This window comes from Cyprinus carpio, chromosome B13 (genome assembly GCF_018340385.1).
Source record: "Cyprinus carpio isolate SPL01 chromosome B13, ASM1834038v1, whole genome shotgun sequence".
In the NCBI taxonomy this organism is placed as follows: Eukaryota; Metazoa; Chordata; class Actinopteri; order Cypriniformes; family Cyprinidae; genus Cyprinus; species Cyprinus carpio.
The window spans coordinates 30,530,048-30,550,410 of NC_056609.1; the positions used below are offsets into that span (position 1 = coordinate 30,530,048).

The 20,363-nt window shown below is 38.7% G+C and overlaps 1 protein-coding gene across 3 annotated transcripts in view; it reads left to right on the forward strand.

Annotated features, from left to right (window-relative positions):
• Positions 1-20,363, forward strand: part of LOC109069392 (NACHT, LRR and PYD domains-containing protein 12-like) — a 121,517-nt gene that overhangs the window by 62,059 nt on the left and 39,095 nt on the right. The window contains exons 5-12 of one of the 3 annotated variants that reach the window (XM_042737614.1): positions 861-986; positions 1,102-1,215; positions 1,766-3,484; positions 4,345-4,518; positions 10,225-10,395; positions 11,784-11,954; positions 13,663-13,833; positions 15,247-15,425. In XM_042737614.1, the coding sequence (XP_042593548.1) occupies positions 861-986; positions 1,102-1,215; positions 1,766-3,484; positions 4,345-4,518; positions 10,225-10,395; positions 11,784-11,954; positions 13,663-13,833; positions 15,247-15,425 (2,825 nt within the window). Of the gene's footprint in view, positions 1-860; positions 987-1,101; positions 1,216-1,765; positions 3,485-4,344; positions 4,519-10,224; positions 10,396-11,783; positions 11,955-13,662; positions 13,834-15,246; positions 15,426-15,752; positions 16,087-20,363 lie in introns of those variants that run through there. The other 2 variants (XM_042737612.1, XM_042737613.1) reach the window with 2 other exon arrangements.

Sequence of the window (20,363 nt, forward strand, 5' to 3'; positions counted from 1 at the left end):
ATTTCAGGATTTTGATCTCTCAACTGAGAGAACACATCCTGTTTATTATATTATAATGAATATTTAATATTACATTTAAACTTTGACTATAGCCTAGACGTGTTAGGCATATTAATTGTACTATTTATGAATATTGTGTGTTTTGTGTTACTCCATAATGATGTTCTATTTGAGGGCATTTGTAGTGTAGGTACAGGGCCCAAAACATAACCTCAAGCCCACGCCCGCCCATGAGATACAAACATTTACAGGCAGATTAAAAAAATTTGAAAATTTAAGTCATATTAACATAAACATAATAAGCTAACACTTAACAACACTTTTTAAAACATGGAAGTCTCCTGCAAATATGTGAGATAATACATCAACTTTATTTTCCCACAACAGTTTGCAATGATGTTTTTAAATACTGCTTGTCAGTAAAACAAAGAATGTATGAACAGTCACCAGATCTAAATATTCACAACAAACACCCTTTCAATGTGTTTTTTTTTTTTATGTCAAGTTAAAATTAGAATTTTATTTAAAACAACAAGACCATAGAACCTCCTTATGAAGGATTTAATTTTTAAATTTTCCTTTAATAAAATGAATGTTTTCATTAAATCTGTACAGCAGAAGAGATCAGAGCCAGAGCCAGAGCTGTCGCTCGTATTTATATTGTGTTTTAATGTTTTATAATGTTTTATATTAGGTATTCATGTAATTGAGGAATTTGTATTAGTTATAATGGCAGATAGTCTGTGAAATAACTTTAGTTTATGGTTTCTGTATCAACAGAGTATTGATGAAAATATATATATTTTTTTCCAAATAAAAGTTAATATTAATACAGTAATTCAAAGGATTCTCTGTTATAGTTCAGTTCATCAGAAGAGATCAGAAGCAGAGCCCAGCTGTGTGTCTATGAGGAGTGATGTTTCTTTGCCTTGTCCAATTAATTTTATGAAGACTGACGAGTCTAGAGATCATCCTCAAAATCTCAGGTACAATATTTCATTAGCAGACATAATAGAAATATTTGTTTGTTTGTATTATCATGTGATTATTTCATGATTTCATCTGATATTTTAACATTTGCTCACACACTCTCTGTTATAGTTCAGTTCATCAGAAGAGATCAGAAGCAGAGCCCAGCTGTGTGTCTATGAGGAGTGATGTTTCTTTGCCTTGTCCAATTAATTTTAAGAATGATGACACAAGGTTTAACCTCAAGTATTAAATTGTTTTGTAAAAGATATGATTATAGTATGATATTTTAAATTAAACTGCCATAATTATACATCACTATAATAACTAAATATGAGCAGAAGTCTGGCTAGGAAATACAGTAAATCTAATGACAACGAGCAGATATAGAGCACAGAGTAGAATTGTTCATTTATTTCAATTTATTTCAATGGTATTTTTTTTTTTTTTACAGTTTTGATCTTGAGCAGGTGTGTTTTTAATAAAGTCACATCTGTTATTAAGGTAATGAGAAAAATGTCACCAATGTCAGAGTGTTTGTTTCTTGATTCAATCAATCCTGCAACACAGATCAGTAACAAAACCTGTCTGTAAGAAATATGATGAGTCTATGAATCAACCACAACACAACACTTATCCTGGTGTGAGGTAAACATTACTCAAATACATCATTAATAACTGACACATTTCATAAACCCTATGATATGTTCAATGTCTCATAATACAAAAAGAAAAAAGTAATTTTGCTCTGTACATTTACCTTTATATGTAATAATCTGGTATTTTAATTTTCCAGCCATGAAGTCCTCAACACGTTCAGATCAAATCTGATGAAGAAGTTTGAGCGTCTGTATGAGGGAACAGCGACGCAGAGAAACCCGACATTCCTGAATGAGATCTACACAGAGCTCTACATCACAGAGAGTGAGAGTGGAGAGATCAGTAATGAGCATGAGGTGAGACAGATTGAGACACAATCCAGGAGACCAGCAACAGTGGACACAGCCATCAAATGCAGTGATATCTTTACACCTTTACCTGGACAAGACAGAGCCATCAGAACTGTGCTGACAAAGGGAGTCGCTGGCATTGGAAAAACAGTCTCTGTGCAGAAGTTCATCCTGGACTGGGCTGAAGGGAAAGAGAATCACGACGTCCAGCTCATATTTCCACTTCCTTTCAGAGAAATCAATCTGGTGAAGGACAAAACACTCAGTCTTTCAGATCTTCTTCATGTCTTTTTCCCTGAAACTAAAGAAATGGAAATATCCAGTGATAAATATAAAGTGTTGTTCATCTTTGATGGTCTGGATGAGTGTCGTCTGTCTCTGGACTTTAAGAGTGAAGTGAAACTGTGTAATATATCTGAATCAGCCTCAGTGGACGTGCTGCTGATGAACCTCATTGTGGTACGAGGCTTCAATGAGCCACAGAAGGAGGAATACTTCAGGAAGAGAATCAGTGATCAGAGTCTGGCCGACAGGATCATCTCACACCTGAAGTCATCAAGGAGCCTCTACATCATGTGCCACATCCCAGTGTTCTGCTGGATCTCAGCCGCTGTTCTGGAGAAGATGTTGAGTCCAGCAGAGAGTGGAGAGATTCCCAAGACTCTCACTCAAATGTACACACACTTCCTGATCCTTCAGATCAGCATCAAACATGAGAAGGACTATGAGAAGAAGGTGACAGATGAAGATATGACCCTCAAACTGGGGAAAGTGGCTTTTCAGCAGCTTGTGAAAGGAAATCTGATCTTCTATGAGGAAGACCTTAGAGAGTGTGGCATTGATGTCACAGAAGCATCAGTGTACTCAGGATTGTGCACTCAGATCTTCAGAGAGGAGTTGGGCTTGTATCAGGGGAAAGTCTTCTGCTTTGTTCATCTGAGCATTCAGGAACATCTAGCAGCTCTATATGTGCACCTCTCCTGTACAAACCACAACAGAAATGAGTTTGAGCCAATCACCAAACAGAGTTTACGGTCTAAAGTGAAGAAACAGTTTCAATTCAGTTCATCAGAACATGTTTCATTATCTGAGCTGCATCAGAGAGCTGTGAAAGAGGCTCTGAAATGGAGTAAAAATGGACATCTGGATCTTTTCCTGCGGTTCCTTCTGGGTTTGTCAGTGGAGTCTCATCAGATTCTCCTCCAACGAATAATGAAGCTGAAAAGAAGCAGCTCTGACAGCAATGAGAAAACAGTTGAGTACATCAAGAAGAAGATCAGGACCATTGACTCTCCAGAGAAATCCATCAATCTGTTCCACTGTCTGAATGAACTGGGTGATCGTTCACTAGTGGAGGAAATACAACAGTATCTGAAATCTGGAAATTTAAGTGAAGCCAAACTCTCTTCATCTCAGTGGTCAGCTTTAGTTTTTGTGTTGTTGACATCAGAAGAGGAACTGAATGAGTTTTGTTTTGATAAATTTGTTAAAGGAAAGAATAATCCTGAAAATATGAAAGTTCTTCAGAAGTTGCTGCCTGTGATTAAAGAATCCAGATCAGTTCAGTAAGTATCAATGAGAACAATCTCTTCACTGTTAAAACATTAAGAAAATCCAAGTTAAAAGCTTTAAATCTTTAAAGATAAAAGCAAAGTTAAAAGTTAAAATGTTCAGTGCTGTAGCTATTATTTTAGACATTTTGATGTTTTCAATACAGAGACACTGTAAAAGATTTTTTTCAGGCATTCAAACAAAGTCAGAAAAGTAACAAATAAATAATTTAGGTTTTCAAATTAATTTTTTTAAAATTAACATGCAAAATGAATTTACATTTTTCTCATCTGGCATTAAAAACCAAGCAGAAATTGAAAGCAACCAAACAAGTGAAGAAGCAGCTCATATATACAGCAGCCCAAATCTCCTCAAATCTGATGAATCAGTTACTGGAGCAAAACAGCAGCTTACCTGAACACACACTTTTGATGACAACGTTTGAAATCTACAAGGCAGTTATTAATTATACATGTTTGTTATTTATATTTTTTGAGTTTTTAAATTATACAGAAGGGCATCTTAATGACAAGAGCTAGACTTAAACTTATATTATAACTTTCTGCCTCTTCACAGTCCAGCATGTGGATTACTAAACGTTAAACCAGTTAGAAGTTGAATTAAATTAATTTCATTTTCACTCAATTACAATACAATTACAATTTTACTCAGTAGATAAATGTTGATTTAATCCTGTCTTTAAAAATTTTGTGTCAATTTGCCCATGAAACGTGCATGTGCATTTTTTTTTCTCATGGTTTGAATTAATTTAATTGTATTGAAATTGCAAGTTGTTTGATTGTTTTTTTTTGTTTTGTTTTTTTTGATAGCTGTTTGATAGTGTTCCACATGCATGATTTTCATCTCTCTACAGGTTGTATGATTGTGGCGTCACAGATGAAGGTTGTGCTGCTCTGGCTTCAGCTCTGAGATCAAACCCCTCACACCTGAGAGAACTGAATCTGTCTCAGAATAAACTAAGAGATTCTAGTATGAAGCTGCTCTCTGCTGTACTGGAGGATCCTCACTGTAAACTGAAGACACTGTGGTAAGATACTGTATATGACTCACACATGCTATGTGGTGCAGTGTTTCCCAACCGTTTTTCTGCAGTGGCACAGATTTGATAAGCAAACCACTAAACACACACACACACACAAAAAAAGGTTTTCCCCCCAATAATTAAACAGTGCATCGTCAGAGTTGGTATTTTGGCTTCATATATGATCAGACACTTGCACTGAACATTTTCAAAAAAAAAAAAATCATGCTCAAATGGTGTTAACAGGGTTTTTGACGAGCGAATGTCGGAGGTAGTCGTGTGTTTTGTCCGTCATTAGAACGGTGTCACAAACCAGGATACAGACGGAGGGTTAGTTAAGCAGATAGTTTATTTAGAAGATGCAGTATGACAATGATATGGTAAGTCACTGAATGGATGAAGCCCAGAGCTCTGGAGAGTGAGACAGGGGGAGACAGCAATGGAGAATCACTGGAGAATGTCAATGGGAATCTGAGGGCTGAGAAAGAGCAAGTTTAGAGGAGATGGGTCGGGCACCAGTTCGGAGTAGTGAACGGTAGACCGGACGCCGGAGTACTGGCGTGATGATGGCTTTATCCAGGTGAGTGATTGCTGGGTGCAGGTGATCAGTACTCCAGCGATTGGGATCGGGAGTGATAAGGATCAGGTGCTGGTGATGATTGAGGTGGCTGTGCCTGTAAGTTCCTGACATTATCCCCTCCTCCAGGGGTGGCTCCTGATGCCCTGATGGGACGACGAGGGCGACCTCGGCCTCTGGGTGCAGGACGATTAGGATGTAGTCGACGGAATTCCTCCAGAAGCATGGGATCTAGGATATCGTCCTGGGCCACCCAGGATCGTTCCTCTGGTCCATACCCCTCCCAGTCCACCAGGTACTCAAGCCGGGCACCCCGTCGCTGTGAGTCCAGGATGTCCTTAACTTGGTACATGGATGGTTGATCGAGGATCTCCGGAGGAGGGGGTTCCTGTGGTTCCGGCGCATCTGGAGTGGCAGGAGAGAAGGGTTTTAGTAGGGACACATGGAAAGAGGGGTGAATGTGGTACCTGGGGGTAGGTGTAGCCTGTAGCTGATTTCGTTGATCTGCCTCTCGACCGTGAACGGACCAATGTAGCGGGGACTCAGATTCCTGCATTGCTGACGGAGACGCAGATCCTGGGTTGAAATCCATACCTTATCTCCTGGATGGTAAACTGGAGTGATGGCACATCGAGCATCCGCGAAGGCCTTGTGTCTCCGTATAGCGCGCTGGAGGTGGATGTGAGCTGAGTCCCACACTCTCTCACTCGGAACCAGTAGTCCACAGCTGGAACGTCCGATGGTTCTCCTGTCCACGGGAACAGTGGAGGTTGATAGCCGAGCATGCACTGGAAGGGGGTGAGGCCGGTGGTACTCTATAGAAACTTCTCACACACCGCTCGACTGTTCCACAAAAAATCCCGAGCCTCTTGTGCCTTTGAGCAGTCCTAATACTGAGTCTTGATCCCTGAGTTTGAACGAGAATGCACCCCTTGGCGGTAATGCATAGACGGACATTATGTGAAAATTTGGAAAGTGCCAAATAAGGTGCCCATTTATTTTACAGATATCGATATATTACGTGTGACATCGATGCATTGTATCGTCAGACATTGTATCGATGTATCAATCCATATCGATGAATCATTACACCCCTAGTAGGTATTGGAGATTCTAATGATCGCTAATAACTGTAAATGGGTGGTTTGCTCCCTCCAGCCAATGCCTCCATTCATCAAGAGTGAGCTTGATAGCCAACAACTCCCGGTTCCCGATGTCGTAGTTTTGCTCCGCTGGGGTCAGTTTCTTGGAGAAGTATGCGCAAGGCTGGAGGTGTGGAGGCTCACCAAACTGATGGGACAGCACGGCTCCCACGCCGGTGGTGGAGGCGTCAACTTCGATCACAAATGGGGACTCAGGATTCGGGTGGCGAAGGATGGGAGCCGTGCTGAAGGCCTTTTTGAGTGCTTGGAAGGCTTCGTGGGCACAGGAAGTCCAGGACAGGGACTTGGGCTTTCCTCGAAGGATGGTGGTCAATGGTGCTGTATGTCAACTGAAATCTTGAATAAAGCATAGATAGAAGTTAGCAAATCCCAAGAACCTCTGGAGTTCCTTCACTGACTGAGGAACAGGCCACTCAGTGATGGTGGTTACCTTCCCCTGGTCCATCTGGATACTTTCTGGGCTGATGTTATAGCCGAGGAACTGTACCGTGGAGCGGTGGAATTCACATTTCTCCAGCTTCAGGAATAGATGGTGTTGTCATAGTTTTTGTAGGACCTGCTTAACATGGTGGCGATGTTCGACCAGGTTCCAGGAATAGATGAGTATATCATCGATATACATGATGACTGACTTTTGGAGGAATTCCCGGAACACCTTGTTCATAAATCCTTGGAATACAGAGGGGGAATCCAGACTGGTGGGTGGCTTCGGCGGTTGGGCAGGCGGCTAGGTGTTGAGAAAAGCGATTAGCTTTTAACATGAAGTTCTCCAATCCGATGGAATCCTCGTAGATCACCATTTGAGCTCGGATCCGGGGATTAAGACCTTGGCGATAAGTGCTCAAGAGAGCTGCTTCGTTCCATCCACTAGCCGCCGCCAACATTCGAAACTGGATGGTATATTCACTGGTCGATGGCTCTCTCTGATGCAACCACAGTAGTTGATCGACGATGGAGATCTCATCCGCAGAGGAGCCGAATACTTCCTTGAAGTGAGTGGTGAAAGCTTCATAAGAGTTATTCATGACACTATTAGCATCCCATATGGCCTTTGCCCATTGCAGTAGAGAAATTAAGAAGGCTACCTTCGTACAGTCGGTGGAGAATTTCTTCGGTTGCTCCTCGATGCATAATGAGAGTTGAAATAGGAAGCCGCCACATCCAGCTGGTTCCCCCACATATGACGCAGGCAGCACCATGAGACTGAGCCCCCAGGATCTACATGGTGGCCAGGGGTGGCACCGGCCCCCCCTGAAATTTGGCTGGCCACCCCAGGTGCATCCCCCCCCCCCACAAGATGTCTTGTGATAGACTTGTTTTTAGTAAATTTCTAACTGCATCTGGCAGTGGCGGATCCTGGCATGTGTAGCTGCCTAGGGCCGCTTTCTTCTCCTCTTTATACTTAATTTTAGGCGGTTTCTATAGCTTGATATTAGACATATCGAGAGCGCATAATGTTACGTGATCCATGTAATGCGCGAGCACAAATCTCCACTCGCAAGTGGATTTCCTTCACTCACACAAAACTGGATGTGTGCTCTTAAATATACATTGTTCTTTTATGAATTGGCTCTGCTTTTGCTCAGAGATTACATGTATGCTCAAACGTTCTTGCATCACTGAAGACTAGAAGCGCTTTTTTTCTAATTCAGATGAGGAGTAGGCTTATCTCATTAAATGGAAGCAAGCTGATTATAGTGAGCCTTCTCTAGTTATTTATTTTATTAATATTTATTAATTACTTATTTTAGTTAAGTGCTTAACTTATAAATATGCATTTATTCAATTGTTTTATTAAGTGCATTTGTATTTTGTTGTTTTTGTATATAGTTTTGCAAGAAACCAGGTTCCAGAAATAATCACTGAGGGTGCTTCTAAAATTAGTGAGGGTGCTCTAGTCTTAATGCCCATTTTCACATAATTTCTCCCGTCTATTGCTTTGGTCATCATTGTGTCAATCACTGCTACTTCGACAGTGAATCCCACATAAATATGCAGATGTCATTCCCGAAACTTTGCAACGTGTGTGTGGCTGAAAAACAAAGTTCTACATTTTAAATGGATCATAGACTAGAAAGCTTGCAAAGAGTGCTCATTACCACTAAAAAAGCTGTGACTCTTTGTTTAGTGAGTGTATACATGATGTATTTTAACATACATCGTGCCGCAAACCATAATCCCCACCCAACCCCCACCCCCGGGCACCCTCTTTTGAGCCAGTGCCCCAGACTGGCCACCTCATTTAAAATGCTCTAGACACGCCCCTGGGGACTGGCAGAGGCAGATTGGGGAGTGGATGTAGATGTGAGTGCTGCATGCAGAAGGTTGCCCAGCTCCAGCAGAAGGTCTGCAGGAGCGGGTGACTGGGGATCCATATGGTTGTCTTGTTTGGGCGGGTCTTCTGTCACAAACCAAGATACAGACGGAGGGTTAGTTAAGCAGATAGTTTATTTACAGGATGCAGTATGACAATGATATGGTAAGTCACTGAATGGATGAAGCCCAGAGCTCTGGAGAGTGAGAAAGAAAGAGACCACAATGGAGAATCACTGGAGAACGTCAATGGGGATCTGAGGGCAGAGATAGAGCAAGTTTAGAGGAGATGGGTCGGGCACCAGTTTGGAGTAGTGAACGGTAGACCGGGATCGGGAGTGATTAGGATCAGGTGCTGGTGATGATTGGGGTGGCTGTGACTGTATGTTCCTGACAAACGGGCAGTTAATCTAATGTAGTAAATTAATTACATTACATTTTCATATATTTGCAGGTTATAAAGTTTATTGTAGCTATATGGGCACTCAGGTTTTCTTCTTGTTTACATTTGGCCAAAATCTAATGATTTAAAAGATGAACCGCTATGCACAGGATATTTAAAACGTACAAAAGTGTATTGGCTACAACTAAACAGCAAATGCCAAGACTCTTGCTCTTTAAACACACAAAAACATTAGTCTTTATAGACAGTGTTTCTTGAGTAAAGGAAACACTGTACTTATTCAAACATCAGTTCTTAATTACCATTGCATTGTGAAAAAGTAGATGTCTGTCTTCAAACTGTGCGTCACAGCACTTCATTCTAAATGGAGTTATGAGGTTTGACTGACAATTTGAGGCGTTATGAGGTTTAGTCACAAGCTCTTTCGAATGCTTTTCACTGGTTACATATTTGTAAAACCCTCAAACAGACATAACGATGACCAATAGCACTGACTTAAAATAATAATAACGAAATGTAATGGAGGTAGGCTATTAAGTTTGTGATAATTTTCCACGGCACACCTGATAATCTGTTACAGCACACTAGTGCAGGGGTTTTCTGGGGGGTGCCAGCATCTATTAATTCAGAGGCATACCCTCGAGTAGCCCATTTATAAATACGAGCCAGCAAATCTTTAGCCATCCACTAGGGGGCAATCTGATTAGTCCCACTGCTAATCAGTCGACAGTTAGAGCAGAGTTGGCTGAGTATCAGTAAGTTTATTGACAGTGTAAGATGAATTACGGTTAGTCGTGTCGGGAATTCAACCACGTATTGGCATGTTGCTATCAAAAACAGGCTCAGCCATCACAATGAATCAGGCAATATATTTATTATCAGGTTATATGTTATAGATCGTTTCTGTGTGCACCGTTCACACAAACAAAGCCGTGTCCAAAAAGGTTGAAAACCCCTGTCCTAGTGTGGTTGGGAAACACTGATGTAGTGAATAGTGTCATCAATTAAGACAGATTTACATAAGACAGACATTTTGCATAAAATAGAGAAATAGTGCATATGATAAATATTATGTATCCTGCTTGAATGAGACATGTTTTTATGATCATGTTTTGTATTCTGTGACATTTTAGATATCAGTGATCCATCAAACATATTGATTTGTGCTTTAAGTTTGTCCTTTATTTTTAATAATGGATTCACAGCTAAACTGATCTGATCTGAGAGAGTGAAGAGTGTGTCATTGTTCTCTACAGGTTGAGTAAGTGTGGCGTCACAGATGAAGGTTGTGCTGCTCTGACTTCAGCTCTGAGATCAAACCCCTCACACCTGAGAGAACTGAATCTGTCTGTGAATAAACTAAGAGATTCAGTGAAGCTGCTTTCTGATGTACTTCAGGATCCTCGCTGTAAACTGGAGACACTGAGGTTAGATCTCTCTGATAGTCACACGTCTTTGTCCTCAGTAAAACATCCTTTAATGTCAATTCTAAGAATAAAATCAGCAATGTTCAGTTTAAACAAATTTCAGCAGAATTGACTAAGTTAATTTCATTCATTTCCATTACATCACATGCTTTGATTATGATAGTTTGATTAATAATGAACTTTCAGATAGCATGTAAAATATTAATCCAGAGTATCTGTGACTTACTGCAGGATGAATATCTCAGAGGTTTAGAGTTGAACAGACAAGAGTCTGAATGTGTTTAGTTTAACTCAGTATTACAGTGATCAATGAGTGAATGAAAGTTATAATCACTTCAGCGTTCAGCATTATCATTGATAAAAGACCCTCAAGACCTGTAAAACCACAAGCAGTATTTTTTATTGTATATATTTATTTGCTGCTCTATCAGCAGTTTCATGTTCCTCTTATATCTGGGAGAGGTAAACTCAGTCCTGGAGGGCCACAGTCCTGCAGAGTTTAGCTCAGACCCCAATTAAACACAGCTGAACACAGGGCTGGATCATGACGTGGCCGATTTAAAGGCTCTCCTAGGTTGAAATTGTGTTCCGGGGAGAGCAGTATTTCGTCTGGGTCTTCCTCTGCTCTAGTGTCCTGTTCACCTGTGTGTTAATCCAGTCTCTCTGAACACAGTAATCAGTGTCTTCAGGATCACTAGAAAGTTACAGCGGGTGAGTTTAATCAGGGTTGAAGCTAAACTCTGTGATCCTCCAGAACCGATCACATCCCTTGTCCATCTCTGTTTTATTTCCTGAGAAAAGCATTATTTAAGAAAAGAAAGTTAATCAAAGTGGAAAATAAACACCAAAGACAATAAAGCTGGAGGTAAACAGGTGATGAGCCAGAAGAAAAGTTCATTAACATGATCTCAATGCTTGTGTAGGCAGTAGTTCTTACTTTGTACATTAAGACCTTGAGAATCTCTATTGAGTTCAACACATTTCTATTCAGTTTTAATCTGTCAGATGAGACCAAACATGACACAATTCTGTGTTTGATCACAAGAGTTAATAAATGAGACGTAATGAGAACACGTGGCTCCTGTGAAGAAGATGTCCTCCTGTAGGTGTTTATTAGAGGAGCAAGTGACTGTTTCTCCAGACAGATCTGTCCTTATATCACTATGAAACAATATCTCACATTCAGCTTTGTGTGTATGTTCAGTCCTGAAGCACATGACAGTTTTAAACAGCAGCATTGAGCATCAACATGCAGAAATCTGATTCTGTCAGCAGCAGTTTTGTGGCAATGCTTGTCATTATATCTCTTCTCCTGCTCTGAGACCAGAGTCAATAACAAACTACACACACTTCAACTACAATTCACATTGTGTCATTGTTCTCTACAGGTTGAGTGGTTTTGGGTTAGCAGATGAAGGTTGTGCTTCTCTGACTTCAGCTCTGAGATCAAACCCCTCACACCTGAGACAACTGAGTCTGTCGTGGAATAAACTAAGAGATTCAGTGAAGCTGCTTTCTGAAGTACTACAGGATCCTCACTGTAAACTGGAGACACTGTGGTAAGATCATATATGACTCACACATGAAGCACATTTAAAGTAAATATGAAGGGTTCAGCCTTATCTTTTGAGTATTAAAATAAACAGCATTGCAAAAGTCATTGGTTCTGATGTTCACTGTAGTTTATATGTACAGTGGAGGATATCTGCATTTGTTTACAGAAGCAATTACATGAATACCATCAAGTGAAAAAATCCAACTGAAGATAAACACAATACAATCTTAATAACACAGAACGGTTTCAAGTTCTCACAAACAGAAACTGTCTGTATGCATTTCTGTCAACTTCATTCACTGCACAATGAACTAGAGATGCTCCAATCTGTCTTTTTTGCCTCCAATACACTGATTCTGACACCCAGGGTTCAGTATTATCTGATACAGATCCTGATCTGATACCAGTGCAGTTTTTTTTCTTTTAAATCCATGTAGAATTTGTATTTCTCTGTGTGTGGAACTGATAATCACTCTTTCACAATCAACTAAATACAGACTAATTAATTATAAAGAAAAATAAAAAATAAATATGAAAAATAAAAAATTATAAACTAGGTTAGTGGATGTTTCAGCAGCTAATGTTATTAAAAAAAAATCAGTTCACAATAATTTTATAAATATAAATATATAGTGAAAAAACATTATTTAGTGGGAAACAAGTAAAAGTGTAGCACTAAATCTGGTGAAATGTTGCATGTTGCTTTTTGTATTGTTATAAAATCCATTCATGAAAAACAATATGTTTATATATAAACACATACTATAAAATGAAAAGACATTTCTTTTAAATTTATAGCGCATTATACGTGTAGTCAACAACATATGATGGATAGAACAAAAAAATACATTGCAGCACAAAGCACTCACAGAAGGAGCATCCGGTCACAGAATGATGCACTTGAAGCAGTCGATGTATGCAGCACTTCACATTAAAAAGTTCAAAGCACAAAGATAAGAGATATTGATGTGTAGTGTATTATATCTGTGCAACAGTTTCTTTCTTTTAACAGATTTAAATTTCAGTTACTGTGCACCTTAAAAACAATTTATAGTCTTTTGTACTCCCATGTTTTGTTCTAACAGACATCTGGTATCAATTAACATCATTTAGAAACAACAATAAACTCCAGCCGGATAAAGTCATTTTATGCAAAACCATTGACATTTATCTACAAATCAAGTCTAATAATGGGAACACTGAATGATCTTTGAGAGAGTTTTATCAAGCTGACTGTAGTAAAGAATGTGACCAGGGTTTGAATGCTGAATGATGACTGACAGCCGCAGCGGAGAATAGAGTTTATGTGAAATTTAAGGACTTATATTCAACTGTACCTCACATTAAGCTATTGCATGTCTTCAGAACACTTGGAATATAGTGCATGAAAACTTTATTGTGCTTTAAAATGTTTTTGTGCAGCTTAACAGTAACACAGAATAGTATAAGAACAATATCAGATTTGGACAGGCCCTGTCTGACCGATACCTGATCCGGCAGAAAATGACAGTATGAGTATCAAAATTGGTGCTTCCCTACTGTAAACAATGTTAAAAAATGTAAAAGATTTTTATCACAGGGGTCTTTAAATACTGCATGTTAAATTTATATGTTTTATGATCATGTTTTGTGTTTGACCTCAATTAATAATAGATTCACAGCTAAACTGATCTGATCTGAGAGAGTGAAGAGTGTGTCATTGTTCTCTACAGGTTGAGAGATTGTGGCATCACAGATGAAGGTTGTGCTGCTCTGACTTCAGCTCTGAGATCAAACCCCTCACACCTGAGAGAACTGAATCTGTCTGTGAATAAACTAAGAGATTCAGTGAAGCTGCTTTCTGATGTACTTCAGGATCCTCGCTGTAAACTGGAGACACTGTGGTAAGATCTCTCTGATAGTCACACATGGCTTTGTCCTCAGTAAAACTTCCTTTAATGTCAATTCTAAGAATGAATTCCACAGTCTTCAGTATACACACTATATTTCAGCAGCAGAATATATATTTCAGCAGAATTGACTCATTTCATTCATTTCCATTACATCACATGCTTTGATTATGATAGTTTGCTTAATAATGAACTTTCAGATAACATGTAAAATAGTAATCCAGAGTCTCTGTGACTTACTGCAGGATGAATATCTCAGAGGTTTAGAGTTGAACAGACAAGAGTCTGAATGTGTTTAGTTTAACTCAGTATTACAGTGATCAATGAGTGAATGAAAGTTACAATCACTTCAGCGTTCAGAATTATCATTGATAAAAGGAAAGACCCTCCGCACCTATAAAACCACAAGCAGTATTTTTATTTTATATATTTATTTGCTGCTCTATCAGAAGTTCCATGTTCCTCTTATATCAGGGAGAGGTAAACTCGGTCCTGGAGGGCCACAGTCCTGCAGAGTTTAGCTCCAACTCCAATTAAACACAGCTGAACACAGGGCCGGATCATCACGCGGCCGATTTAAAGGCTCTCCTAGGTTGAAATTGTGTTCCGGGGAGAGCAGTATTTCGTCTGGGTCTTCCTCTGCTCTAGTGTCCTGTTCACCTGTGTGTTAATCCAGTCTCTCTGAACACAGTAATCAGTGTCTTCAGGATCACTAGAAAGTTACAGACAGGTGAGTTTAATCAGGGTTGAAGCTAAACTCTGTGATCCTCCAGAACCAATCACACCCCTTGTCTATCTCTGTCTTATTTCCTGAGAAAAGCTTTATTTAAGAAAAGAAAGTTAATCAAAGTGGAAAATAAACACCAAAGACAATAAAGCTGGAGGTAAACAGGTGATGAGCCAGAAGAAAACTTCATTAACATGATCTCAGTGCTTGTGTAGGCAATAATTCTTACTTTCTACATTAAGACCTTGAGAATCTCTATTGAGTTCAACACATTTCTATTCAGTTTTAATCTGCCAGATGAGACCAAACATGACACAATTCTGTGTTTGATCACAAGAGTTAATTAATGAGATGTAATGGGGAACACGTGGCTCCTGTGAAGCAGATGTCCTCCTGTAGGTGTTTATTAGAGGAGCAAGTGACTGTTTCTCCAGACAGATCTGTCCTTATATCACTATGAAACAATATCTGACATTCAGCTCTGTGTGTATGTTCAGTCCTGAAGCACATGACCGTTTCAAACAGCAGCATTGAGCATCAACATGCAGAAATTTGATTCTGTCAGCAGCGGTATGTGGCAATGCTTGTCATTATATCTCCTTTCCTGCTCTGAGACCAGAGTCAATAACAAACTACACACACTTCAACTACAATTCACATTGTGTCATTGTTCTCTACAGGTTGAGTGATTGTGGCGTCACAGATGAAGATTGTGCTGCTCTGGCTTCAGCTCTGAGATCAAACCCCTCACACCTGAGAGAACTGAATCTGTCTGGGAATAATCTAAGAGATTCTAGTAGGAAGTTACTCTCTGATCTGAAGGACGATCCACATTATAAACTGGAGACATTATACTATTGTGAGTGTTTGTTTATTTAAAGTTTCTAAATTGAGTAACAGACCTCCTGTGTGTGATTGGAGAATATAAGATAATAATTCAGCTCCACTTTAATCTCTGTACTTTAAACTGTTTTTAATTTTGTGATGTGACTGGTTTTGAATCTATGAATATTTTAATCTCTTACAGTGTCTCTAAGTGATAGTAGTTTTTGATCTTTCTTTATTATTATTAATCTCTGGCTGTAATATGAATATTCTGTGTGTTTTCTGAAATGGATCTGCTGATGTGATGTGGCAGCAGTAATGTCTCAGACTCATATGTGACTGTCTGTGTGTTTTATTGTAGGACTCTCAGTATTTAGACGTCAGTTCAGTTTCGTCAGGATCAGCTGATGGTGAATAAGAGCCGCTGCAGAGACGTCACAGTCACACAATCAACACAGACTGTGTGAAGGGGACAACAATAATTTAGGGATGTTCATTTCAGTTCATTTTCCTGACCGACTCCTAACACTCGTTAACCAATCATTGACCGTTAACCGACAAAATTAGAACGTTACATTAGATTTTAAATTAAATTGGAATGAATATGTTTATGTGACCCACTGAAAGTGAACCCTTTACAGTTTCTATTAATATCTTATTCTTATCTGTATGACCAAACCTGACAGAGTATTTTAAGTCATTTTAATTTGTAATGTGGTAAGGATAAAAGTGTTCAAGTTGTAGTTTGTGGTTGTAGTGGGTTGTATTTGTGTTGGTTGAGATTTTGATGTTTTTACATTTATATTTACTTTTTTTTTTTTTTGTTTATGTGTTGTTTATAACTAATAATTTTATAGCTGCTTATATTTTCTGTTTTGTATTTTACTCTGTTCTGAATACCGTAAAATTTAAAGGATTTGCTGATGATTTTTGTTCTCGCAACATGAATTTGTCATGAATTTGCTGTACTCCCATTTATAAAAGACAAATTTATTGTTTTATACAGATAGCAGAAAATAGGTTTAGGTTGACAGAAAGACTCCTCTGATGTAATATAGTGATGACAGACTGAAGATGTGCGATATAATATAATATCTGTGTTCGCCAACTTGATTCGAAAGGGTTGCCAAACTTTATAGAGAGTTTAAAGAGTCATTATCCACAAAACTCACACAAACACTGACAGTTTATAGAATATTTCATTTCCCAACAGTGACTGTCTACGTCAGAAACAGATTTGATTCCAGATGCATTTAACCCATATTTTCTCCTTATGCAATTAATTGCCTGTATTGCTTTTTTTTTTCTGTCCACATAAGCAAAGAAAAAAAAAAAAAAATGTTGTTAGTAATATTTTCAGGTGAACACTCACTGGACTGATGCAGTTTTTTTTTTTTTTAGAAAAATCAGTGCATCTCAAATCTGATCATCAGGATCTTTTGAGGAGCGTTTGTTTCCAGAAGCTTTACTTTCACTGTTCCTCAGCGGAGGAATGATCTTCACAAGCCTCCAGAACATCTCACATCTTCTGAGGAGCCTTTATTTCTTCATCTCTAATCTAATTCTAATCACTGCATTATATCTTTGGATCATTTCAGTCTCATCTTACTAATATTACTGGAGATATAGAGTGACCGCTGATATTTAGATCATTTATGACAGCATCTGCTGAGCTGTTATAAAGATCTCATTGATTTACATCACAACTGTTCTGTTCTCTTCTGTTCTTTATGTCTTGATCTCTGAACCCCTGAAATACTCTCTAAACCTGATGCAGTAACAAACAGAAGTGGTTTGACTGCTTGTATCTCTGTTCACTCAGTGTTTGTCATGAGAGAGTGTTTCTGAGTCTCTTCTCCAGGAGTGATGCTGATTTCACAGCTGCTGAACAGAGGCCTGTCAAACACTGAATTACTGAATTAACAAAACACGCTTCACGCTGAGACTTCATCCCCAAAGAGCCATTAGATGTGCAACTGCAAACCAATGTACAACCAGCTGGGAACAAAAGAGCTCGCTTTGTTTGTATTTGTTTAGATTGGTTTTATGTTATGTATTGTATTGTTAAATTAATAATAGTTCAAGAATGATGTTCGGAGCTAATTTTATCTTTCAGCACATATACTTTCATCTCAGATGCACTACTGTAAATCTCACAGTTAATCGAAGTCTTTGAAGCACATTTAATGAGACAAACCCTGTCTATAATATTTGCATCTCATTAGGCTTTGGTTAATAAGATACCAAACGTCAAGGGAAACTTGAGATTAAGACTGTGATTAAAAATGTTTGACTTTTTTTTTTTAACTGAGAATTAGGGGCCAAGCCCCTATTGTATCTGTATGTTTTATTATTATTATTATTATTATTTAAAAGCATTTTTTAAAATGTTCAACAAAAATAGATGCTGATGCGCACCTTTTTATATTTGTAGTTAATTTTAATCTGTGTGTGTGTGTGTGTGTGTGTGTGTGTATACTGCATAGTTAAAATAATGCCTTAAAATTGTGATATTATAACATGTTTAAATCATATATCATAAGTATAAACATCAAGGAAAATTGAGATTAAGATTTTAATTTCTGAAGATGAGGATGAACTGCGAAAAAGCACATTATGCAGCATTTTAATTTATTTTCCTTTTTAAAAAACATTTTTAAAATGTTGAACAATTGAAAACAAAAAAAAAAGACTAAACATAGATGCAGATTTGCACCTTTTTTATTTGTAGTTAATCTGGTCTATATATTATATTTAGTTCAAATAATCCCTTAAAATGGTAATATTAATACTTATGGTTTAAATCATATACAATGCATCTGGAAAGTATTCACAGCGCTAGGCACTTTTTCCATATTTTGTTATGTTACAAGCCCTATTCCAAAAATGAAATTCATTTATTTTCTTCAAAAAACATTCTACAAAAAATACACTACAATGACAGCGTGATCAAGACGTTTGTTTAAATAAAAAAAACAAAAAAAAAAAAACCTGTGTACATAAGTATTCACAGCTTTGCCATGACACTCAAAACTGAGCTCAGGGTGCATCTGTCACCCGTTGGATCATCCTTGAGCTTTAGTGCGGAGTGCAGTACAAAGATTGGGTTGATTGGACATGATTTGGAAAGGCACACACCTGTCGGTTCTGCTCAAAATGATTACATGAAAATGTCAATACAAGTGATCTAACAGTCATGTCTGGTATCATTTGAAATGTCTCAGTGCAACTGGTACAATGGTCCTCAATCTTACAAAAGTAGACTAAAAGATAATACAGGACCTTAAGATTGAGAGATATTTTGCTTACTGTAATGGGAGTGCCCTTTCTTTCAGGGGTCTTCCATGTAAATTACCTTTTGTTCCCACTGAGTTTTTAAAACGGGGGGTCTGGGGCCCCTGAGGTTAATTGCAAATTCCAATTGTTAGTTCTCTGTAAGCAAAATTTCTGCAGCACTGGAGAGGGTGGGTGAGCAACTAACCCAACGCATCACAGGGACAACCACTCACTGCTATTGAGGGGACATCCAAGAGAAACGCTGTCTACGTAGAGCTTCGCAGCATTCTTAGGACATCCTCTCACCCTGACCATAAGACTGTTTAACCTCCAGGAGGCGCTTCAGGAGCCTCCCGAACAAGGACCAGCAGACTCAGGAACACAACCAAACCCACCACACTCCTCACCCCTCTCATCACTACATCTGGCTTACAAACCAAACAAAAAAAACAGTTCACTTATTACTTGCACTCCTGTTCTGTTCATCCAGAATACTGAATGATACATTTGTCACCCTGGCAATATTTTTCTATGCACTTTCTAGCTATCATTGCACTAGTGTAAATAAGTTAATATGATCATGCTCTGATTATAGTGACATCACTATTACATAACCATCTGTATAGTATGTTCATAGTACATCACTGTATATATCATGCTGATAGTTTTAAAATATGGTAAATTATGTCCATAATACTGGTATCTGTATATTTATTGAATTTGTAACATATTGTAGACACTGTATATCCTGTACTTACTGCTTATTGGACTTTTGGTTAGATGCTCACTGCATTTCATTGCCTTGTACCTTACATGTGCAATGACAATAAAGTTGAATCTAAAATCTAATCTGTCTGTCAGGGGATGTTTGTCTTGGTCTGAGGTACTTAAGGAAATGTTGCAAGAGGATCAGCATGATTCTGTAGCCAGAAAATCCTGTAATATGGTGAGTGTCTCTTCACTACATATTATGTGTTTCCCTGAAGTCAGGTATACATCTTTTACTCTTAGATTCATCTTTGAGAATGTGATGTCTTGTATTGATTTGATATCTCTGAATTGACGATGTAATTGGCATGATACTTACCTGACTGATAATAAATTGTTACATTTGATTTATTCTGACTGACTCTGAAATTATTTTCTCAAGTAGATTAATTGAAGGTGTTTGTTACCGCAAATCTGCATCTAGGGTTAGTACATACTAAATCTCAGGATTGATGGAGCATGGGGCACATCAGGTGAGATTTTAGATTTCTGACTAACTGCATGATTTTAGTTAAGTTGTTATGCAGTTGCATTAACTGTGGGGGGCTAGACAAAATACTATTGGAGTATTAGCATTGTTTGGGCATATTTCATAGTACTAGCCATAACCTCTGGTTATTGTTTGAGCTTTAACCAAGTTGTTACATAGGTGGCTGTAGGGGATGTGACGCGTGTCCCGAAGCCTCATCAGCGTCGCCCTGGAAACGCACGAGGAACACCTGATCAGCGTTGCCCTGGAAACGCACGAGCGGCTGCCGACAGGCAAATGGCGGCTACATAAGCCGCCGCCACTGATACACAAGTGAGTAATCACTCTAGAAGACTGGATGCTAACGCTGTTCTTCGTGTTCCCCTACAGAGAGCCTGTGACCGATCTGCACCCCACGCACGGACACGCCGCACCTGGAACACCACCACGATCAGCGCA